Genomic DNA, 25,225 nt, shown 5'->3' on the forward strand with positions numbered 1-25,225 from the left:
ACAACAAAATGGTGTATAAATTAATTTTCAATTTTGTCATCAAAAATAAGTGAAACCGATAGGCTAGTTTACTCACCAATGACAGCGAGACTGAAACTCTGGATCTCATTGTTGATCTGTAGATCATAATCTCCTTCATGTTCAGTTCTGGTGTTTGTGATGGTCAGAGATCCAGTTTTATTGTCCAGCTTCAGTCTGTCTCTGAATCTCCCATCAAGAACATCATCATATACAGTGATTCTGTCGAACCGTTTATTGATTTCAGCTATTAAAGTGTTTTCATCTCCAAACCTCCACTGAATCACATCATCATCCTTCATTTCAGTAAGATCAGAGTTTAGAGTGACTGAATCTCCCTCCTTCACTAACTCCACTTCATCATCACCAGACTCTCCTGAAGAACAGTTTTTCACAGATTAAACCTTTAAAATCACTTGATGTTGGTTTGATGAAGCTATAAAAAAGTACTTTTATTCATTTAAATGTGAAATTAATAATATTCTGCAGCAGCACAAAGACAAAAAATGAATGAAGAGAAAAATAGATTTATATATGGAACAATAACAAACTATTTTACTTTAATGTTTAATGTCACACTAAAACTAATGCTGTTGATTATCTGAGCTTCATATTTATATTATATTATTTAATCAATCCATAATAATTGAGTTTAGAGCTGAATTCAAACTTGATCTGACAGTAAAAATCAGTTTAATTATTTCTATATGAGACTAACTGCAACATGTTTGCTCTGTTTAGGTTTAGTTTTCTCTGTTTTCATTTGCCTGTGTTCTCTATCATTAGTTCATTAATCCCAGACCTGTTTCTGTTCTTCTGATTATCTCCCTGTTATTTAAACCCTGAGTTCTGTTCAGTTCATCGTCCGGTATCGTCTACATTACATGGTTGTGTTTCTCCATGATTCTCCTGTATATTGTGTGGATTATTAGATTAAAGTTATTTGAGTTATTTCCTGAGTCGTGCGCTTCACTACAGCCCACCGTTGCTGACACTAACAGTGAATGATAATCTTCTCTAACTAATTTAACCAGTAATTTATCACATCAGAACAGAAACAACTGAAGCCATAAAAACACATTTAAACTCACCATCCAGACGCCACAAACACAAACAGAGCAAAACTAATTTGAGAAACATTTTCTTCATCGGTTCACTGAAAAGCCCACGATAGTAACTCTTAATGTCTGAAACACTCAGATTGCTCTGAAAGACTGAACTGAGATATTTATCTGGTTGTGTGTGAATCCTCCCCCAACCTCAGTCAGTTTCCGCTCACACATCCGTCTCCTTTAACATCACGAAAATCAACAAGCATTTGCTGATCTTACATTTTCAAATGAATTCTGGCCCTGAATGAAAACTAATAGCAGAAGAGTGAAATATTGGATTAGATATCTGTATCTACTGGTGTGTTATTTAGTGCTGTGAGCTGTCAATCATATTTGACCTCTGACCTGTGACTCTTATTTGACTGTTGATGGATTCACTTTATTTCAGTGTAAAGATGTTTTGTGTGGAGTGGAAGATTGTGAGCTTCTTAATAGCAGGAGAGAAAATGAAGAAACGCTTCAGCCACAAACTACTGACACACACAGAGACGACAAACATCCAGCAGAAGCTGTTTATCCACCGACAGATCAAACCAGACACACAGATGTTTGTACAGATAAAATAAAAGAGAAAAACCACTGCAGCGTCCATTTTGACACAAAATCCACTTAATCACATGTATAATGTCTGCCTGTGTTGCAACAAAATTCATGAGTGAACATTAATGCAAACATACAGTTTTTCTTGATCTTTTCTTCTGAAGAAACTGAAATGTGTAGATTTTCTACCAAAGTGTAGAAGTGATCTCTGATAGCCAAAAAGCCACATTTCTGGCATTTGTAATACTGCTTTTTAAATCTTAAATACTCAATTACAACATATGCTATCACTGTCAAATGCAGAAAAGTTAACTCATGCAATCATGACCTCAAGGCTAGATTATTGCAATGCTTTAACAATATGCCTTATTGGTGTCACAAATGCCACAAAACTGGACACTGGACCAGAGTATGTCGCTAAAACAGGTCAGTAAGAGAAGTCACAGAATGTTTTGACCAACCTTCGTACTTTTTGGGCCCAGTTTATAATGTAAATAAACTTGAAGCAGTGGATGGTGCCGCTCCTGATTGGGGCGACCCCTGTAAGATTCAAAATAGAGACTGGGACTGACGTAAACATTGTGGCAGAAGAGACTTTCACCGCACTGGTCCCAGTAAAGACACTAGAGACAGCTAATGTCACATTGGATAGCCCTGGGGGAAAGTAATGCCAATTCTCTGCCTATGTGGCCCGTGGATATAACATGTATAACCGGCTTAGTCGGTCTCTATCAGCTGACATGAACCTAGTAAGGAGAGTGGAGGAGGCGAACGTAGCTTCTGAACGCTATGATGCATTTAGTGAGCATGTCACACTCAAAACTGACCCTGTGAAAATACTAGGCTAAATGTTCGGGGTCTTGCATGTGACCCCAAAAGACGTTTGCTAAAAATTAAAAACAAAAAAATATATATTTGTCTAAATGGCATGAAACTTTGTACAGTTGTCAAAACTTTCTAGATCTAAAAAAATAAAAACAATTATTAGAATTATATATTTTTTTTTATGTTTTTTAAAAGTCACACCATAGCATACAACTCACTGATGCAGAAACTCGATATGCGCAGATCGAGGAGTGTGTGGCCAGCTTGTGGAAATGTGAGAAGTCTGAAAAATACTGTGTGTCTTGGATGAGTTTAAGCTGGTGACGGATAACAAGCCCCTGGTCCCTCTCATCAACAGCAGGAGCTTATAGATACAGGGCTCTCAAGTGTCAAGTGTCATTGAGCGTGACAGTTACTCATTTCTGTCTTTTGTCACGCACTCCCGCCACACATTGTATTTCTCACGCGGAAAAAAACTATTTATAATATATTTAATAAGCCGCAGCGCCCAAAATGTCTCTGGCCGCGCCGCTCTCACCATGGCAACGGCAGTGCCAATCAAAATTGGCACTATTGTATCTTGGTAAGATTTAACGCAACAACCAATGAAAAAAAAGCATATCCTGGCATTGCTCACGTGATTTTGCTACAACGTCTTCCGAAAGTTTCGTGCGGGAAGGAAGTCGACCGGAAGTTAAAGCCGGCCGCGTGCCACCATCTTGTAGCAGAACTTCACCTGCTGTTAGCATCCCATTGACTCCCATTCATTTTGGCGTCACTTTGACAGCGAATAACTTTACATCTGAGGCGTTTGAAGACTCCATTTGTCCATTATTTATTTCTAAAGAAACACGACAATGTATAAAATGCTCCATTACCTTGTAGCTTATGTTATGGCCCCGTAGAAGCAGTTTTTGTAAAAGTAGGCTAACGATTGCGTCATAACCACGCGACTCTCTGTCGCACAGTAGAGAGATAACCGTATGGACGGGAGGAGAAGCTCGTGGGCAATCGGGGAGACGTGAAGGCGAAATGACAAAATAATTAATCATAATACCTAGCAAAAGTTTCTCCTGCTCCAAGATCATTGACAGCTCCTACTCACACTCTCCGTCTCTGCAAGTTTCGGAAGGGAATGATTCAGATTTCTCGTGCCACAGCCACTAGAAGACAGACGGGTTGCTCACGTGACATCTACGTCGTCAAGCTCTGTTTGAGTCTGCGCGTCAGGAAAGGAAGTGCTAAGAAATCGCTAAAAATGGGCTTCACTTGTCTCAATTGAGATCCAATGAGATGGCTCTGTCCACTTCTTATACTGTCTATGGCACCCACAGACTGGAAACCACTCTGAGCTCCGAGAATCACTTTGAACACAGAGTAAGTCATGATCTTCTGTTTTAATGTTACAACAAATTAAAAACATGAGAGCCATGTAGATAACTTCCCAGTATGAAGTGCCAGGAAGAATTAAGGCATTTATGAAGGCAAAAGAGGGCCAAACCTGCTACTAACAAGGTTTACATAATAAAGTGTCCAGTGAGTGAATTTAGTGTGAATTTATTTTAGTCTATTTTGGACACTAGATGGCGCTAGTTAATAGTGGGATGTTTTATTTGATGAAATTCAAGGTAAAAATAATAATAATCTTCCATCACAATAACTGTATTGTGATTGTCAAAACATTTTAGTGACTAAACTGAATTTTATTAGGTTTAGGACAACATGTTACAATGTTTATTTGGTACAATTTCTGGTAAGCTACGCTTTTTTTTTATTGCTTGACACAAATTTCACGATTTCAATTCAATTCTTGTGATTTGATTTAATATTGACTCATTTGGATAAATATTAGGTACACAAGATAGGCGTTAATTTTTCTCACGTGAAAAAAATCTCATCTAATGCTGTAAACATAAAGACATCCCTATCAGCTAAAAATAACTCACATGAAATATAATGTGTTTTTTTATTATAATAACAACTTTATTTAATGATATAAGTAAAACATATAATAAATATGTAATATAGTAGACATATATTTAGCAAAATACTCTCTATAGCTCTTTTTTTTTTCTAGCCAACTAACGTGCTATAGCCTATATTGTGGTCATTAAATGGCTTTCCTGAGGTAAATGTTTTGTGACATAATTGTTCTCCTGCTATTTTATTGACCCTTTCCATGGTTGAAAAACACTGATTGATCGATATTATGTATGAGGAATATACATTTCGATAAGTTACTGTTTCTTTCAACATTGTTCATTCGTGTTTATTTACTATTAGCTAGAGATGATCGGTTCACGTGCCGCTAGGGATCTGTCACGTCACATTTACAAGTGCCAAAACAGTATTTATTGTTTGAGTTTCGTAATAAAATTGAGGGTTTTTTTTAAATCATAAGCAAGCTGCTCTGTCTAGTCTGTCGGTCTCCGTGTCTTCTTTGCTTCGCGATTTTTCTGTGCGTGAGAACGTGAGAGTGTGTGAAAAGTGTTAATCTACTGTGCAGTAATTTGCGAACGTTTTGTTGAGAAATGAAAACCATAAAACAACCATTATTTGCACTCGCACAAACGCTCCCAAATATATTTTTAGGTCGCACAGATTAAATTTCAGGGGCATATGCAACCAAAATGGTCGCAATTTCGAGCCTTGAATAACAAAGACGAAGCTTGATGACGCTATGAAAGAGAGAGTGGAAGGATGGGAGATGTCGTTTTCACCATCCAGAGATGTATAGAATTCAAAATCATATCAGCTAATAAATTAGATTTTGTACCTTTAATTGTAACGTAGAAACATTAATTTGTTAGGCCAAAATGAAACAAAAAAAAAATATTAACAAAAATCAGTAATTTACATAAACACCATGAATGAATATTACTACTGTAAATCATACATATACTTTCTTAAAAGGACTGTTAAACATTGACAAACAAAGACAGGATACGATCTTTAAAGGGTGTGACATCAAGATCAGCTTTAACTTTTGTATATCGAATCTTTTCAGCATGTCCAACTTTATATGCATAGAGTATACTCACAAAGAGCAAAAATAGCAAATCTCAACTGCTTGAATGCTTGTAACGTCACAAAATGTAAACTAAATTATCACCCAGCTCTAATGTGATATGGCTATAAGGCATGGATATATTATAAACATTAACATCATGATTTTCTGCATTGAAACAATGTATATTGTGAAAATTGATAAACATTGAGAGAGTTGTTTATCTGTTAGATTCAGTATTTCACAGTAAAGTCTGTTTTGTTAAAGCTAGTTTGAGTCTTCATATGAACAGGAATGGAAAGAAAGCCCTTCAAACACACAGTAATAACACCTCAGTGAGCCTGATTAGTTTCATTAGTCCATCACTGAATATCACTCTTTAACAATAAAGTATTGAATATTAAATACAAAGCTAAAGATCTGAGAGGAACTACAGTGGTTCCTGTTAAAGCGATCACACCGCTGGTCTGGTATCTTGAAGTTTGATCATTTTCTCTTGGCAATCGGCGTATACACCACATGACCCTCCTCTTTATCATCCTGTCAAAAACACAATATGTAATAAAAAAAAAAAATGTACAGTATGTATTTATTTTATTATACATGTATTTATTAATATGCAGATATAAAACCAGCCTCAAGTATATCACAAAACTTCCATAGGCCTGTAATTGAGAGACTTGCATTGTTTCCTTCCGTTTGTTTTTTAATGCTTGCCATCGAAGATGCCGTTCTTATGGCTTTCATACATATTTAATATAGTGCTTTTTGTGTTTCTATCTTTATAATGATCTATCACACACAAGTGCACTCACTGCTGAAATGATACACAGACATGAATTAGTAATAAATGATCTTACCATTTTCTGTGCTTTTCTTTTGTAGAACTTTGGCTCAGTCTCAACTGTTTCAACGATAACAAGATGTAGGTGAATTAAAACAACAAAACCCAATGTTGTTAACTATATATATATGTTTCTTTACATCATATATGTTATTAGGGCTGTCAAAGTTAAAGGGCCCAAAATGCACCCAGCGCAATTGACTTTGTACAGCGACGCATGTATCATTCCTATTTTGCACCAGCGCACAGTGGACTTTTCCCTCCACAGACACACGTCGGTTAACTAAGAAATACACTTGCGCTCCCCGGGGCGGTTCAGCGCAAAGAGGAGGCGTGTTCCGGCGCAAACGTTCCCTCATGCTATTTTGCAGGTTTAGAAAACAATTCCGCCACTGACCGAAAAGTCAAGGAAATTTGGCGCGTTGCGCATATTATTCATATGCAATTTTAAGGGCGCATGCTTGGCCATAATCAATGAAGCGTGTACACAACGCGCATGCACTTTGATTTTCTCATCTACACAGAAGCAGCAGTTTTCATTTTTGCAAATCATACATTATTACGATAGATAGATAGATAGATATATAGATAGATAGATAGATAGATAGTTTATTATAAAAGCATACATCTAGCTTACACATTTACCCAAATTATCATACGCCTGTTTAACCGAAGTTAATTTGGGTGGGTTTCTCCATCCCCAATGTCACTTCTCTGTGTTTTACGGCCCTGACGAGAACGTCGGTCTCCTCGGCTGTGAACCGCTCCTTGCGTGCGTCTGGCAAATTCGCCGTTATAATAGGAATCCGCTTTAGAACAAGCGCGTCTGCTCTTAAAGGGAATGTGAGATGACGCTCTGATTGGTTTATTTCACATTACACCCAAACCACACCTATGAATAATGAAGCTACTTCAGACCAACCCATTTTAGATTTGCGTCGGGCGCAATAGTCATTTATCCCGCCGGTATAATAGCAACAGCGCCCAAGACCCGCCCACAAAGTTACTTGCGTTTTGCGCTTGATACTTGCGTTTTAGATCGTTAAAATAGGGCCCATAGTGTTAAAGCTCGCATTACTGCATTACATTAACAAAGTGATTTACTTTCACTCATTTACCAGTCACTAGCAGGGTGTAACATGATTGGTTGTAGCAATGACTTACACGACGACGGAATATACAGGAACACACTTTAATGGAAATCTTCACAGGAAACATGTAGTAACCAAACATCAATGAACATACGTAGACCGACAGCCACTGGAAGGAAACTAAGAGAATTTAAACACTGGGACTAATGTGATAATGTGAACGAAACCCCAGGGCGGATTTGAAGGTGGGAGGAGCCATGGTGTTGCGGACTTGATGGAAACAGACACCCTGAGGGCGACCGACTGAGATGCAGCGACCAATGAAGGAGACCAGGTCGACGGCTGACCAAGGCGGAGCCGGAGGGACGAAGGAGCCCGGAGAATCCAAATGGCTGATGGATTCCGGTGGAGCCAAGGGGGGGAGGAGCCAATGCGGCACCGAAGTGTCGACTGGACAAGGTAGAGCGATGGGCCCAGAGGCTGGAGGCGGAGACAGGGGATCCTTAGGGCTGGGTGGAGCTGATGTAGAGGTCTACACGGAGCACCCGAGACCCGACCCGGGACCCGTACAGGTTCGAGTCTATTTTAAATGGTCAGCTGCGTCCAGGTCAGGTCCCAATATATTACTTCGGGTCCTGGGTCTGTTTGACATTGTGCAACACCTGAGTAGATCGGCTCGGAAAACACCCGGCCGTGATCAGAGTTAATGCAAGCGATAACGGTGATAATGGTGATAAACGCCTTCATAAGCGATGTTAGAAGAAAGCTAAAAAATAATGAGTATAAAGAGCTTAAACCTATGGGCACCTCTTATATCTGGGCATCCTTCATGCGTATTCTGGATATTCTATGATGCTCAAATTGCGTTAAAAAGCTAATATTTCTGGTTGCTCCAGCTAACGCGTATGTGCAGTCTCAAGTGCGTTTCATGTTTCTATAGCAACCAGAGCTTCTGCAGAAACAAAATGACTTAACCAACTGATTAATTATTTTATTTTAAATTATATTATATTATATTTAATTGATTTTGTGGTCTTTTTTTACAGTGCATGGGTCAGACTCGGCTCAGAGTGCACAGAGATGATAGCAAATAAATAATGCTACATCAGCGGCCATGGCACTGAACGAGCAATCTTATTATATTTCAAAATGGCAAACAGCCAAAGTTATTATGCGAGTTACCTCGAGTTGAAATGCAAAGCTACAAATTGTCACCATAGTTGCTATAGTTACCACATAAGTGTAACTAACAAGTACAAAAAATATCCAATTTTTAGGGGGAAGTTGTTATACCCTGTGTGAGGAAAGTCAGTAAGTTTTAGTCAGGTCATAATTACCGCAACACAACATGAGGGTTATATGGAACTACACTATTAAATAGGGGTGTAAGGGTTCACAGAATTCACGGTTCGGTTCGATACGATACACTTGTGTCACGGTTCGGTACGTTTTCGATACAGCGAAAAGAAAGAAATGCCAGAGAAATTTCCTTGATTTAATTTTTTTTTTTTATTAAAACTAACATCATACAGTATGATATTTTTTTTTTACTTTGAGCAATTCTGGAGCTATAATTGACTCTTCTTAGGAGCATATAACAAAACAGCTCCTTTAAGAAAACGAAATATAATATTGTAGTAGTTATAAACAAAGGTTTATTTTAGTTCAGATTAACATTTGAGGACAGCAATTGTATTCATAATGTCAAAATAAAACCGATGTAATGTTACTTGAAATCATTATAGCCTACTATTCCTACTAACTTCCATGGTTGCAGTTAGTGTTACTACAGTAAATCCATGGTGAATGTTGCTGATCTGTGAACACTGGATAGTTCATTAATGGCACAATGTTTCTTCCAGGTTTCCACATCAGTGCTGTTCGATCCGTTAATAACGGATAAATGTGAATGTTTCTCACTAGATCTCGCAGTGATGTTATTACTTCTGTGGCGAATTCAAATGCTTTCTTCAGGGCTCTCAAGTTTTGAACTGAGTTCAGAGTGAGATTTTGGCGGCGGCCGCAGGGGTTTGGTGGGGACGGGTGTCTGATCTCATAAATGACACATATTCTTACAAATAAAACACAGTAATTTGCACAGTAATCTGCACAGTCATTTTAAAAAATCTAAACATGTTAATAAAAACATCACTATTAGTACTCTTATAAAATTCAATCAGGCAATCATACATTTGACAATTTTATATTTATATATGAATGTCAAGAACTCAAAAGTGTAGGTAGGCTGTATATAAATAATATACAATTAAATTATGCTTATTTTAAATGTATTGTGCAGGCTAGGTATAAAAAATATATGCTTTTAATAATCTTTCAGTGCGCAAAACCATGATAATATGAAACGATTCAAAACAGAGCGCACAAAGTGCGTATGCGCATCGCGGGTGCAGAATGATGTGCTCAAAGCAACATGGAGTCACAGTGTTCAGCGCTGCGCTGCACCAAGTGCGCTTTTAAAAGTTCACGGCACAAAGCGAAGAAATGTCGAGCGCACAAATCCTAGTGTATATCTGTCCAACAGTTTATTGATCATTTGTTTCTTCAAAGTTTTAAATTCCAGTTGTAGTGCGTTTGATTACGTTTATAGTCCTTGTGATGTGTGATCTAACAGGCACACGGTAGCGAGTCGTTTAAAAACAGCAACAAACGTAAAATACAAATACACAAAATAAAGTCATTTTATGCAAATCCAAAGCCTTTTATCTACAGATCAAGCATTATAATGTGAATATCATATTGGAGAGAGTTTTACCGTGCATCCTGCTGTAACCGGACGAGGCGCGCGCGCTGTTTGAATACTGAATGGAGAATGATTGACAGCCGCAGCGCAGAGGAGGGAAAACGAGTTTCCATAAACTTTAATTTAATGATGTAAATAGACTTATGTACCTCACATTAAGCTATGGAATGGCTTCAGATGACTTTGTGAAATTATAAATCAGACCTGACCTCTGACCCAAGTCACCCAAGTCACCCAAACTGACGTGTGTCGCTGTCGCACGAGCCTGTGAAAATCTTACCCAGATACAGCTATTTTCTGATTGGCTGTTCGGTAGCTATATTGTTTTTATTTGATTAGCTGGTGCGTGTCAGGTCCTTCAAAGCTCTATGAGGTACTCACTTGATTCCTCTAACTGTTTCACTGTTTAAAAAATAGCACCGCAACTTGGTGGGCGTTATCCTCGTAATGTCTCTGCGTGAGAAATACAAGGTGTGGCGTGTGAGCGTGTGAACGGGTTGAAATGCGTGTGTCTCAAGCCCAATGCGTGAGACTTAAGAGCCCTGCTTTCTTTACTGGATCTCTTATTAGCGCTGTGTAGTAACAGTGTCGCATGATCACGATCGGCTCGCGCTGCACTGGTCCAAACTGATAAACGGTCCTTCAACCACACAATAACGAGCAGTTTCGTTCTGCTTGCATTACGTTTGCCATTTGATGTTGGGCAATGTTGTGGTCGCGCCGGGCCGCCGGCGTCTCTTACATTATGAGCGCGCTTGCCACGCGCAACGCGCCTACATTTGAAATAACGAAATTTTGGTCGGCAGGAAAAATGGTCCAACGAACCATTCGGTTTGAATATGCGTACCGAAAACCAAACCGAAAGCCTCGTACCGAACGGTTCAATACGAATACGTGTATCGTTACACCCCTACTATTAAAGTATATCATTAATTGTTATAACACTTTACAAATTCAATAGCATTTATAATTAACACTTGCCTTCTTGATCAGTTTTTCTTCATTTCTTGCAGATGCAGAAGATCCCAACGACTGCACAAACAATCATCAGAGATCCAGCGGCAGCAGCAGAGATCAGCACTATTGTAGACACAGAGAGAAACAGTTATTAGTGTCAGCTAGTGATAAGAGAACTTCACAGTTACTAGTATTTTGATGCTTTACATTTATATTCATTTCAAAGTTTCTAGTTTATTCCATTCTATTGTGATATACAGTAAAAATCAGGCTGAAAAGGTGGTGATGTTGTATACTGTATGTATGTATATAAATATGATAAACAATCTGAGGTATGCCGACTGTTATGATCACCAGCTGGAGTGCCCAGGATATCCACCAGAGGGCGCTCCTCCCCAGACCAGTGTCATTCCACTATGAACTACATTTCCCAGAATCCTTTGCCCAGACTCATTATCCCTGATTAGTTTCAGCTGTTTCTCATTTACCCTTGTTAACTATGTCTATATGACATTGATAAATTCGAGCTCAATGGAGAAGAAATTGAGATAGTTTTGAGTATGAACTGTTTATGTGCCCTTGTGACCACTGATTCAACCAGAACTCAAGAAATATTACGTCATTTGGCGGTGGGCAAGACGGCTATGAAGTCTTTTGACAAAATATTCAAAAGCAAAGACATGCTGATGAAGATGAGAATAGTTTATACCCTCATATTCTTGGTTGTTAACTCCTTTTGCAAAAGCTGATCCAGAAACAAGACCGAAGGAAGTTTGACTCGTTTGAAACATGGAGCTGGAGAAGAATCCTGCGTGTGCCAAAGAACAACAAGACGGACCAACAAGTCAATCATAGAGGAAGTCAAACCAGAAACTCAAAGTACAAATGATGAAACTGCATTTCTTGTACTTTGGTCACACGGTTTGAAGGGAAATATCACTGGAAAAGTTGATCATGATTGTGAAGATTGAGGGTAAAAGCTGCAGAGGAAACCCTCCACTGAGATACGATTACAATGAGGACAGGACGGATGCTCAACATGCACTATGCATAATCCATTTAACAGATGTTTATATTGAATAAAAGCAAAAGGAGGAACATAGTTCAACAATTAGGAATCAATGCCATTTTTAAGCAATAAAATGCTAAACATTTGTTTTATCAGCAATCAGTGGAACCATTGAAAGTCTTTATAATCAACTCCATAAATAAACTAATATCAGCGCTGTCGTACCTGCACATGTGTGACAGAGTGTGTTGATGTCCAGATGTGTGGTCTGGTTGCTGATGGGATTGTTCAGCACACAGCTGTAGGTGTTTTTATCCTGATATTCCACCTCCAGAGGTAGAGAGAGACTGATGCTGAGATCAGACACACTGATGCTGGACAATACACTGATTCCTTTGTACCAGGAGAGAGTCACATGACTCACATTCACCACTGATGAACACACCAATGAACATGATGATGATGATGATGATGAACAGTGTGAAGAGTTACTGATGACAGGAACAGGCAGACGAGCTGGAAAACATGAGAGAATAAAGATGAATGAGTACGAATAAAGATATTCAAGCAGACGAAGAAGAAACATCGAGAGCAACCAAGATTATCAAAAGTAGAGCATTCAAAACAATCTGAAATAGAAAGTTAAATATAAACCTGGATACTATAAATGTAAAAAATAGGGCTAATTAGTCATTTTAAGAATAAAACATCTAAATGATAAGACTTTAGAACGACCGCAAAGCTGTACTAAATAAAACAGGTGAAACTGATATTTAACTCACCATAGACAGTGACATTGAAAAGAATGATTCATTTTCTGAGGATCTGTAGTTTATAAACTCCAGCATGTTCAGCACTGTCAGGTCCATTAAGTCAAGAACACAGACAATAAAAATAATTAAAGAATTTATATTGAATAGATTGCAAACAGGTTGATGTTCCTGAATTGAAATTTGGCGGTATGGCTCTGTTCAGGGAGTCCTCTGACCTTTCATGAGCACCATGAAATAGCAGAGAGTCAGAGGACAGCAGCAGCAGCAGCATTAGGGAACGCTCACACAGTTTAGGACTGTGAGAGCTAAAATATCCCCCCTGTGAACAGAGCAGGCAACATGACAAAGCAAATGCCACGTTATGCATAAGGAGGAGCTGGGGAGGTGGCGGGCAGCAGAAGCGAGCAGCAAGCATGTATGAGCAACTGAATGTGCTTTAAATAGGGCGCCTTGTTTGAGCTTTGGCCATTGAGCAGCGAGGGGAGTTAACCAGCTAATGCAGCTCAGCTGGAGCAGATCAGCTGACGGGACAGTGTTGTAGCAATAGCATTAGCAGCGTCTTGACTACCTGGCCTGCCAGAACTGACGCTCAATTTGTGGTGTTTGTGATGATCAGAGATCCAGTTTGATTGTCCAGCTTCAGTCTGTCTCTGAATCTCCCATCAAGAACATCATCATATACAGTGATTCTGTCGGTCTGTTTATTGATTTCAGCTATTACAGTGTTTTCAGTTCCAAACATCCAATGAATCCCATCATCAATTATTTTAACAAGACCAGGATTTAGAGTGACAGAATATCCCTCCATCTCTGACATTTCCTTTGTCTCAAACACAACTGGAGAAAAAAACAGAAACAGGATTTGTCATGGATTAATTCTTTCAAAAACTTCATGATGGTTAACTAAAAGTAAATAATTGGAAATTAACATTTGAAATAATTAATATCATAAAACTACAGAAGCCAAACTGAGTATGGATTAATAATTTAATTTTTTGTGGTGATTAAAAAACCCCAGGTGAAACCGATATTTAACCTACCAATGACATCGAGAATTTCAAATAAAACTGTAAAATGGTTGATCTGTATTTTATAACTTCCAGCATGTTCAGGTCTGGTGTTTGTGATGGTCAGAGATCCAGTTTGATTGTCCAGCTTCAGTCTGTCTCTGAATCTCCCATCAAGAACATCATCATATACAGTGATTCTGTCGGCCGTTACATTGATTTCAGCTATTAAAGTGTTTTCATCTCCAAACCTCCACTGAATCACATCATCATCCTTCATTTCAGAAAGATCAGAGTTTAGAGTGACTTAATCTCCCTCAATCACTGATACTAATTTCAGTCCTGTATCACCAACAGAGAACAAACAGAAACAGGTTTTGTCATTGGTATTAAACAATGGTATGAAGGTTAACTAAATTAAACACTTGAAATTTAAATTTGAAATGACTAAAATCATTAAACCACAGAACAAGCACAAAAGCAGCCAAATGAAGCTTTAATTAATAATGAAATCACACTGTAAAAAAAAAAGGTGTAATTTTACAGGTAATTGTCTGTATTTTTTTACAGAATTTTACCGTTTTGTCATTATACAGCAAATATCTGTAAAATAAAAGGCATTTGCTGTAATTTAAAGGTCCATTGTTAAATTTACAGGTAATTGCTTGTATTTTGGTTTTACAGCAATTTTACGTTTTTTTAAAAGGAACTTGTCTGTATTTTTACAGAGTTATGTGTAATTTTACAGAAATTATTAAGTAATATTTTACAGATTTTTTCTGTGAAATTAGAAAACAAAGAAAAGAAGGTATAACTGCGGAAATCAGCATCTATTCAATATGTTTTCCTTACAGATTATTAAGCATGTGGGGGTTAAAGTGAGTTCTCTTACGAGAGGTTCTCTCGTATTGCGTAAGCTGTGCTTACGCAGCGGGAAAAGCCTTCTTTTCTCGAGATACTGAAACCAAAAATGATCCTTAATTTCATATATTGTCAACGCAGTGCAGCTGCAGGCAGCTGAGCTAGAGCGGCATACTGCGCGCTCATTGGCTGCCGCGCGGCAACTGCTTAAGCCTACCAGTGAGCCTGGCGTGACGTCACGCCCAATGAGGGCGCGCGCGACCTCGCGCGTCACAGCCCGCCAGAATGGGCGGCGTCAGAGCGTATATAAGGAAGGCTCGTAGGCTATATTCTCTGATTTCTGTCTTTTCAGCGAAGCACTCGCATCGCTGATCTCTGAGAGGAAACCGTCGCCGTGGCCTTCTTGGATCAAGCTAACGAGCCAGCTTAGGACAGCCTGAGGAAGCCGGACGATCTCTTCGCCGCCTTCAGCCTGCCGTGCCAGCTCAGCTATCTGGCGATACATATCCTTCATTGATAAGCTCTTTTTGCGTGTGTTTGCCTTTTCTCCGCAGCACTCTAAAAGAGCACGAGGCGTTGTTGCAAATGCCTCGCACCACGTGCGGCTCATGCCGCTCACCGCTCAGCGACAGAGACCGCCATCTCCTCTGCGCTCTCTGCCTGGGACGGGACCATGCAGCCGTCGCGTTTTCCTCGGGCGGCTGCGAATTCTGCGAAGAGCTGCAGATGTCGACCCTGCGGGCTCGACTCGCCCTCTTCACAGACACCGCTCCTGCCGTTGCTGGGCCGCGTAAGAAGAAACGCCGCTCACAACGCCCACCGGAGCCTGAGACACGAGCCAAGGCCTCGCCGGAGCCTCTCCCGCGAGCCTCGCTCTCTCCCTCTCCGCCCCCGCTCCCCGACGCGCAGCCGACGGCTCTCGCCCTCGATGCCGTCGACACAGCGGATGAAGCGGATGACAACGATCGACTGGACACGTGCTCTTTGATGGCGTCGGACAGCGAGGTGTGGTCCGGCTCCGCCCGATCCGCCTCCTCCACCAGAGCTTCCAGCAGGGCTCCCGCCGGGGTGGAGGCCGAGCTTCTCCGCCTCCTCACTATGGCAGTCGAGCGCCTGGGCCTCGAGTGGTCACCGCCAGAGGTACCCCCGCCTAACAGGCTCGATGGATGCTTCCTGACCTCCGGTCGCCAGGCCCCAGCGTCCAGACCAGCGCCGTTTCTGCCTGAGCTTCACGACGAGCTTGCTAAATCGTGGAACGCTCCAGTTTCGGCCAGACTCCGTTCTCCAGCCTCTTCGACTCTCTCCCGCGTGGACGGAGCCACGGAGAAGGGGTATGACCGGATTCCACCGGTCGAACAGGCGGTTGCAGCGCATCTTTGCCCCCCATCCAAGAGATGGCGCTCAAAGACTGCCCTCCCGTCTAAAGCCTGCAGGACTACTTCGGCGTTCGCCAGCCGCGCCTTCTCCGCCGCTGGGCAAGCCGCCTCAGCCCTGCACACAATGGCGGTCCTTCAAGTTCTCCAAGCGGACCTCCTCCGCCAGCTCGACGAGGGAGAACTGGACAGATCGGCCTTAACCGACCTGCGCAGTGCGACGGACCTTTCCCTTCGCACGACGAAGACAGCGGCCCAAGCTATCGGACGATCCATGGCTTCGCTGACCGTCATTGAGCGCCACCTTTGGTTAACGCTAGCCGACATGGGGGAACAAGAGCGGTCCGTCTTCCTGAACGCCCCGCTCTCGTCTACTGGTCTCTTCGGCCCTGCAGTGAGTGGCCTCGTGGACCGTTTTTCTGAGGTACAGAAAGCGTCACAGGCCATGAACCTCTTCCTGCCCCGCCGCTCGAGCTCCGCTGCAGGCCGCTCTAACCAGCCTCCTGCACGCAGCTCCGCACAACGCCCATCTCGACCCCCAGCCTCCCAGCAGCGCCAGCGCGGCCGCCCTAGGTCCCGCTCCACCAGCCAGCACAAGCCGCCGCCCCCGCGTGGGCCTCGGCCTAAGGTAACGCTGAAGCCCGAGCCTGCAAAGTCCTCCTAGCATCCGCCGGGAGGAAAAGACGGTCGAGTCCCGCTGCGGCCGGACCACCGTCAAAGCTAAAATGTATCCCTCTGCCAGTCCCCTTATCAAAGGCTACTGCAGTAGTGCCCACAGCAGCCAACGAGCCAGTTTTTCAACTCTCTCGCCTGCACACAAACGCCGTTTTTACGGCGACCCAGATAAACCGAATAAAGAGTGTAATATCTGGTCAGTCGGCTCACGCCGTCAGTGTTATGAGTGTAGTAAGCTTGCCCACTTCCCAGTGCTCATCACTACACACAAGCACAAATCCCCCTGTGTACCCCACAGAGTGCAATTACATAAAGCACGCTGCGGCCGCTCGAGTGATAACTGTAGGTCACGTGCCCACACTTCAGCGCTCACACCTACACAGTGCTCGCTCTGTCTCACACGCTTGGGGACCAGAACATTCTGCCACTGGCCGCGTGTTAATAAAGAGCCCTGTGCCCGCTACACAGCACGCACACTCTCATGTAAACACGCACGAGCCAGCCACCGGCTGTGTGTTAATAAAGAGCCCTGTGCCCGCTACACAGCGCGCACACTCTCATGTAAACACGTACGAGTCAGCCACCGGCTGTGTGATAATAAAGAGCTCTGTGCCCGCTTTACAGCACGCACACTCTCCGATAAACATGCGCGAGCCCGCCCCGCTTCCGCGCCGCGAGCCGTCACACACAACGCTCTCTCACAGCGCCGTTCAGCCGGCTGCCGCCATCAGCGAACCCCCGTTCCCCCTCACTGCCACTGCGCGACTCGCGCTTACACCGCCACAGATCCCCCGTCCCGCGCTGTGCGGCGGGCGAGACTCAGAGGCGATTCGACCCCTAGCTATGAGTGCGAATGCATGGAAAGCTATTCAGGGAGTGTCGAAGTGGGTACTGAACACAGTGATAAAGGGCTATTCGCTTCAATTCGCTCGCCGCCCTCCGCGCTATCGCGCTCGGGCCGAGACTATAGTGAAAGCGGATGCAGCGCATCTGCTTCACACAGAAATAGCGAATTTGCTGCACAAAGGGGCGATAGAACGGGTTCTCCTTCCGGGTTCCGAGGCAGGCGTATACAGCCGCTATTTCCTCGTACCCTAGAAGGGCGGAGCACTCAGACCTATATTGGATCTGAGATATTTGAACAAAACGCTTATGAAACGGCCGTTCAAAATGCTCACAACCAGTCAAATCCTCGCGCAGATTCGCCCGGGGGACTGGTTCATATCTCTCGACCTGAAAGACGCGTACTTTCAGATTCAGATTATACCCCGTCACAGGCCATTCTTGAGATTCGCCTTCGACGGCCAGGTATATCAGTACACCGTCCTGCCGTTCGGCCTATCCCTGGCACCCCGTACATTTACGAAGTGCATGGATGCGGCTCTCGCACCCCTGAGATCGAGGGGAATGCGAATCCTGAACTATCTGGACGATTGGCTCATTATAGCGCACTCAGCGGAGGAACTAGTTTCCCACAGAGAAGCGCTTCTCGGTCACCTGCAAAGCTTGGGTCTTTCCGTGAACTGGGACAAGAGCTCTTTAGCCCCCAGCCAGTCTATCACTTTTCTGGGTATAGATCTGGACTCGGCGGCGATGACGGCCAGACTGTCCGCACAGCGCGCGCGCTGTGTTCGACACCTCGCCGCCTCCTTTCAGGAGGGAAAAGTTTTTCCATTGAAAACTTTTCAGAGGATGCTGGGCCACATGGCATCAGCAGCAGCTGTCCTGCAGTTGGGTTTACTCCGAATGCGTCCGCTTCAACGCTGGCTAAAAACGGAAATGCCCCGCAAAGCATGGATTTCAGGCCGTGCTCCAATCAGAGTGACTCAGCGCTGTGTTACAGCCCTGCAGCCCTGGCTGGCGGCCGAATGGTATCAGCGGGGAGTGTCGATGGGAACCATCGCACACCGCAAAGTGATCTCGACAGACGCGTCCAACATGGGTTGGGGAGCGACTCACGAAGGCAGTCCGATTTGCGGCCCGTGGTCGAATACGGAGAAGGACCTTCACATAAACTGTCTAGAGATGCTGGCGGTCGAGAAGGCGCTGAAGCACTTTCTACCGCTTCTACGGGGACACCATGTGCTAGTTCGCTCGGACAACATGTCAGTGGTGTCGTACGTGAACCGCCAGGGCGGAATCAAATCCAGAACCCTGTGCGCGCTCGCAGAGCGCCTCCTATCCTGGGCTCAAGGCCCGTTGCGCTCCCTAAGGGCAGCTCATGTACCCGGTCGTTTGAACGATGGCCCGGACAGACTGTCCAGGGACAACGTTCCCCCAGGGGAATGGTCTCTACACCGCCAGACGATACAGACGCTTTGGCGTCGTTTCGGCGAAGCGAAGATCGACCTTTTCGCCACGAGCGAGAACGCTCAGTGCCAGAGGTTTTTCTCGAAACAGGAGGACGCGCTGGCCCAGACCTGGCCCAGCGCTCCGCTGTACGCGTTCCCACCGATCTCGATGCTACCTCAAGTGCTAGCGAGGATCAGGGAGGCGAACTGCGCAGTGCTCCTCATAGCCCCGCGCTGGGTAAACCAACCATGGTTCCCCGAGCTAATGAGACTGGCAGACACAGCCCCATGGCCGATTCCGGTGAGGAGAGATCTCCTCTCTCAAGCCCGAGGCTCGATTCTGCATCCCCATCCAGAGCACTGGTCTCTGCATGCGTGGATAATCAACGATTACTCGTTGGCCTGCCAGAAGGGGTAATTAACACGATCACGCAGTCCAGAGCCCCCTCGACGAGGCGGCTCTATGCGTCTAAATGGTCAGTGTTTAACAAGTGGTGTGTGAATATGGGTTCTAATGCTCGGACCTGTGGAGTTCCACAGGTATTGAAATTTCTCCAAGAGATGTTGGACGCGGGCAGGTCCCCCTCCACGCTCAAGGTTTATGTCGCGGCCATAGCAGCGTTCGCTGAGTCGGCGCGCGGCCGTGCACTGGGCAGAAATGAACTCATTACCCGCTTTCTACGCGGGGCCAGGAGAATGAACCCTCCGCGGCCCCCGTCGGTTCCTATTTGGGACCTGTCTCTGGTCCTGGAGTCCTTAAAAGCGCATCCCTTTGAGCCTTTGGACTCTGTGGAGTTGAAATACTTAATGCTTAAGACCGTTTTTCTGCTAGCTCTGGCTTCAGTTAAACGTGTGGGAGATTTACATGCGCTGTCCATCAGCGCGTCGTGCCTCGAGTTTGGACCTAACGACTCGTTAGCCATTCTCAAACCGAAGCACGGCTATGTCCCCAAAGTGTTAGGCACTCCCTTCAGGACTCAGGTCGTTACCCTATCGGCCCTGCCGTCCTCCAGCAGTGAGGAAGGGGTTAACCGCCTTTGCCCGGTCAGGGCGTTAAGGTGTTATGTGACGCGCTCTGCAGCCTTCAGGTTCTCAGAGCAGCTTTTCGTTTCGTTTGGCGGGCGCACCAAGGGTCGCGCCGCTTCGAAACAGACACTATCCAGATGGATAGTAGACGCGATTGCAGCAGCTTATGCGTCCAAAGACCTGCAATGTCCGTTAGGCATACGGGCTCATTCCACCAGAGGCATGGCCTCATCGTGGGCATGGTCCAGTGGGATTTCCATTGACGACATTTGTAGGGCGGCGGGCTGGGCGTCCCCCTCCACATTTGTTAGGTTTTATAACCTGGAAGTTCCCGCTATGCAGGCTAAACTTCTGTCAGTCTAGTCGTGTTTCATGTCCTGCCCAAGGGTCAGGCTGTATTACCGATTAGCTTGTCTGTTGAGCTGCACGCTCAGGGTATCAGTTACATGAACCGGCAGTGCCGTTCTGTGTTTTTTCCCTATGTGTGCTTATGAACATGCGCTGGCCCGCACCGCTGGCCACCTGTTTTGATCACCTCTATGTTTTTTCTATGAGTCATATGTGATTGTTAGGCTCGCACGGCGTGGACAAAGGGTTCCCGCTGCGTAAGCACAGCTTACGCAATACGAGAGAACCTCTCGTAAGAGAACGATACTTGGTTACTCACGTAACCTCGGTTCTCTCTAGAGAGGGAACGAGTATTGCGGGAACTCAGCACTGACCGTGCTGAGCCTATCGCTCGTGTCGCTTCAGTCGACAGAAAACAGAGAATATAGCCTACGAGCCTTCCTTATATACGCTCTGACGCCGCCCATTCTGGCGGGCTGTGACGCGCGAGGTCGCGCGCGCCCTCATTGGGCGTGACGTCACGCCAGGCTCACTGGTAGGCTTAAGCAGTTGCCGCGCGGCAGCCAATGAGCGCGCAGTATGCCGCTCTAGCTCAGCTGCCTGCAGCTGCACTGCGTTGACAATATATGAAATTAAGGATAATTTTTGGTTTCAGTATCTCGAGAAAAGAAGGCTTTTCCCGCTGCGTAAGCACAGCTTACGCAATACTCGTTCCCTCTCTAGAGAGAACCGAGGTTACGTGAGTAACCAAGTATCGTTTTTTTTAAGGTTAAATAATAGTATTTGTACATACAGTACCCTACATAGGCTACAGTAGGCCTGTATTGAATTATTTTTTATTTCACATTTTACTCATTTTGATCATTATTTCATTGTCTTATTCTCCCATAATTTCATGTATATTTTATGAATATTTTTCCAAATCTCCGTTGCTTCACATTCAGGGCTTTGTGTGTGTGTGTGTGTGTGAGTGAGTGCGCGCGCGCGATGACGCAGATTCAAATTCATTTCCGCTGTTTACTCCCGCCCACTGGCCACAACGGTTAACGTTAGCTGTAGCTGATCAGTCGAGTTTGGGCAAGCGGGAGATTTGAATTCAGTCTACTCTCGTGAAGTGGATTGTGAGATTAACAGGGGTTCAAAGCAATCGTATTCGTCAAGAGCAGCCGTGAGCAGGAGCGATGTTGTCAGTCAGTCCGTTTGGATTCTTCGGAAATAAACGCCCTTTTCAGTGAGCCTGGTTCGTCACAGCGGACATCATGCCAACCGATCACCGGCTGAGGTAAGAGTCTCATTATACTAACGTTACATGTGAACGATATTTTATATTACATTTGTGTTAAGTTTACAGTTTTCAAGCTAACGTTAGCATTCTTAAATGATGTTCAGTTAACTGGCGAGAGCTGGAGGGCAAAACACTGAAAATGTAGCATCATGCGTCTTTACATTTTCCATCTGTTTTAAGAAAGATCAGTTGAACCCACACCTCAAAAGACCTAAAACGAGCTTTCGTAGACTTGTTATACATATCAAAGTCCGTTTAATTGTGTATAAAATCTTCGTTAATACGCGATAGTAGCCTATCTGTCAGTAAATCAATCTCTTAAATGGCGGGACATTTTGAAACACCGTCTGGAAGCTGAAAACTCTTCTCTTAAAAAATATCCTTGGTTTTAATTATAGTAAAATTATAGTAACCACGTTTTTGGCGGATTTTTATTACCATTTTTAATAACCACAGTTATACTACAAATAGGCCTACCATGTTTGTTTGTTTGTTTGTTTTTTCTTTGTGGTTAAACCATAGTTAATTTTCGTAAGGGTTAACGTGGCTATCAAGACTGTTAAGAAAACGAATTCAGTAAATACTGTACTTGATGATACAGGAAAGTACATGAGACTAGAATATGAACACAACATGATAAATTGCATATTCTGGCTGCATCTGCTTGCCAACACGTAACGTTAGCTATAGAATGCATACATGTGCATAGGCTTATAAAATAAAAGTTGATAGAATGTTTGTGTTCTGATGAAGAAATGAACTTATCTACATTTTGGATGGCCTGGGGTCATCATAGTAGCCTTTTTCATAGGATACTTTTGATCATTGGTTATGAAAATTGCATTGATCCAGATGAACATAAAGTTACACCCCTAGGTGTCTCAGCTCAAAACTTCACTGTTAGCCTTTCCTGCTCAGCTTCCAGATCATAGTCAGTTGAGGTTTTGCATTGTCCCAGTGGAACATACTCTGACATGTGTAAATGTAATACTGAGTTGTTAAAAAAAATATTTTTTTTGTTTTTTTGTGTGATTTCAGGTCAAGTGGAAAGCAGAATGATCATGGCAAACAAGGTATGGGAAGAAATAATTTAAAATATTGTAATGGCAGAGTCTTCTGATTCCATATGATTGCACTAAAAGTGGCAGAAAATTTCATTTGTTTAATACTGTATATTTTCCCATGTGAATATTCATTTGATCCTTGTGAGGCCACTGTAGCTGCACAAGGTTTGGTTTTGCTACAGTAAGACCACGATTGTGTTAGATTCCACCCATCTATTTAATTTTATTTATTTATTTTGGTAGTGTAACTAGGCTCTGTCATTTAGAAACATGACTTTTCCTATCACTTAATGACACGTATCTCTACCTTTCATTCCAGCCAGAGGATCTGACGGTTATCTCAGCCTACCTGATGGAAAATTCTTGCTGGATGAATGACCTTCACCTTCAACTCAACCTTGCCAAGACAGAACTGCTTATGGTTTCAGCCAAACCATCCTTGCTGTGTGATCCTGCTGATTTGCCTTATACAACATCAGAAAGATCCGGCCCTTCCTATCGGAGCCACACAACTCCTTGTCTAAGCTCTTGTTCTATCCAGACTGGACTATTGTAATGCTCTCCTGGCAGCTCTTCCAGCATCAGTCAAACCTCTGCAACTGATCCAGATGCTGCAGCAAGACCTAAACTCACTGCTTCAGATCTATGTGTCTCCAGAAGCTTGTGTTCTGCAAGTGAACAGCGCCTTGTGGTGCCATCATCCCAAAGAGACACAAAATCACTTTCACTGACCTTTAACTGACTGTTCCCTGCTGGAGGGATGACCTGCCCAACTCAACACATTTTCAAGAAACTGCTAAAGATCCATCTTTTCATAAACACTTGACCCAATAATACTAAATCTTTGTTTTAATAAAAAAAAAGAAAAATTGTGCACTGTGCTACACTAACTGGGACTTGTCACTGCACTTGTTGCTTCTATTGTTCTCTTAAGTCACTTTGGATAAAATGTAATTGTAAATGTTTGAAATAAGTTATATTAGAGTATAAAGGCATACAGCAATTGTCTTTTAATGTGGATATTTTTACATGTTCTAAATGATATACTAAGCCTGTATTTCCTATCATTCACGTATCTTGATGTTCAGTGTTTAATGAGTAATACTGTAAATGTGCAGGTATTCCGTACTTGTACGTTTAGTTAATTTAACAGAAATTGACTGTACATTTGCTATTATTAAGTATTTAATTAGAGATTGGTCAAAGTTGTGAAACTGGATCTGCAAAAATTAAAACTGTAAATATACAAACTTTGTATTTGAATTTATGTACTTATTACATTTTTATACATGTATTCATAGTTATTTTACACAGAAAAACTATATATTAAAAGATAATTACTGTAGATAGACAGAGCATTATTATAAAATAACTTTATAAAACCCTAAATTTACAGTTTAACCTTAAAGTTAAATGTTCTTTTTATGTAATTTGACATAATTTATCCGTTTTTCCACGGTTTAATAAGCCATTATTAACAGTAATGTACTGTAATTTAATTAATTTTGACCGTAAAGTCAATTCTGTATTTTTACGGTTTTTGCCTGTAATTTTGTGAAATGGTTATTTGCTGTAATTTAACGGAACCCGTCTGGAAACTTTGCTGCCAGAGATTTACCGTTTTTTTACGGGATTTTTTTTTACAGTGCATGTGGGGATTAAAATATAAAACATGTCAATCAAAATATTTGACTTACTAAAGACAGTAAGACTGAAAATCTTGATCTCACTGTTGATCTGTAGATAATAAACTCCAGCATGTTCAGTTGTGGTGTTTGTGATGGTCAGAGATCCAGTTTGATTGTCCAGCTTCAGTCTGTCTCTGAATCTCCCATCAAGAACATCATCATATACAGTGATTCTGTCAGTCTGTTTATTGATTTCAGCTATTAAAGTGTTTTTATATCCAAACCTCCACTGAATCACATCATCATCCTTCATTTCAGTAAGATCAGAGTTTAGAGAGACTGAATCTCCCTCCTTCACTGACTCACCAAACACTCCTGAAGAACAGAGTTTTTCACAGATTAAAGCTTTAAAATCACTTGATATTGGTTGATGAAGCTTCACTAAAATACTTTAATTATTAAAATGTGAAATGAATAACATTCTTCAACAGTTCAACAACATAGAATAATAAATGAAAGAAAAATAAACAACATGTACCTTTCCTACAACTACAACTAAAAAAAAAAACGCTTCAGTGCGCCCGCGCACTGCCAACGGTTAACAGGTTAATGCTGTTTGGTATTTGAGCTTCATATTATATTTGATTAAGTACATCCCTAATAACTGATTGTAGACCAAACATTATTTCATAGTTCAAATATTTCTATATGAGAATAACAGTGAATGTTA

At 42.7% G+C, this 25,225-nt stretch overlaps 3 protein-coding genes across 7 annotated transcripts in view; all 3 read right to left on the reverse strand.

Annotated features, from left to right (window-relative positions):
* LOC311084222 (uncharacterized protein) overlaps nt 1-25,225 on the reverse strand; it is a 316,630-nt gene that overhangs the window by 55,697 nt on the left and 235,708 nt on the right. The gene's annotated exons all lie outside the window — the stretch shown is intronic.
* Nucleotides 1-25,225, reverse strand: part of LOC311085191 (uncharacterized protein) — a gene marked incomplete at its 3' end in the record, with an annotated part of 62,040 nt that overhangs the window by 18,029 nt on the left and 18,786 nt on the right. Inside the window, exon 4 of the mRNA XM_084117625.1 lies at nt 77-331. Within this exon, the coding sequence (XP_083973751.1) occupies nt 77-331 (255 nt within the window). The remainder of the gene's footprint in view (nt 1-76; nt 332-25,225) is intronic.
* LOC311084237 (uncharacterized protein) lies at nt 4,561-24,892 on the reverse strand. 5 transcript variants are annotated; one of them, XM_084116165.1, is made up of 10 exons: nt 24,565-24,892; nt 14,196-14,286; nt 13,978-14,105; nt 13,506-13,774; nt 12,947-13,020; nt 12,390-12,680; nt 11,865-11,963; nt 11,180-11,278; nt 6,363-6,406; nt 4,561-6,042 (listed from the first exon to the last, which is right to left on the reverse strand). In XM_084116165.1, exons 2-4 carry the CDS (start codon nt 14,222-14,224, stop codon nt 13,527-13,529), a joined length of 405 nt encoding a protein of 134 aa, XP_083972291.1. In that variant the 5' UTR covers nt 14,225-14,286; nt 24,565-24,892; the 3' UTR covers nt 4,561-6,042; nt 6,363-6,406; nt 11,180-11,278; nt 11,865-11,963; nt 12,390-12,680; nt 12,947-13,020; nt 13,506-13,526. The 5 variants fall into 5 exon arrangements, with proteins under 5 accessions (XP_083972291.1, XP_083972287.1, XP_083972288.1 ...); XM_084116161.1 differs by having other exon boundaries at nt 13,978-14,286; XM_084116162.1 differs by lacking the exon at nt 11,865-11,963 and having other exon boundaries at nt 13,978-14,286.

Source organism: Abramis brama (assembly GCF_963993115.1).
Source record: "Abramis brama genome assembly, chromosome: 6".
Classification (NCBI taxonomy): Eukaryota; Metazoa; Chordata; class Actinopteri; order Cypriniformes; family Leuciscidae; genus Abramis; species Abramis brama.

Coding starts and splice junctions, on each gene's coding strand:
- LOC311084237 (XM_084116164.1), bottom strand. CDS start 14,224: ATGAAGGATGATGATGTGATTCAGTGGAGGTTTGGAGATGAAAACACT. Junction 13,775..13,977: donor TGAAATTCTCGATGTCATTG/GTAGGTTAAATA, acceptor TTTTTTCTCCAG/TTGTGTTTGAGACAAAGGAA.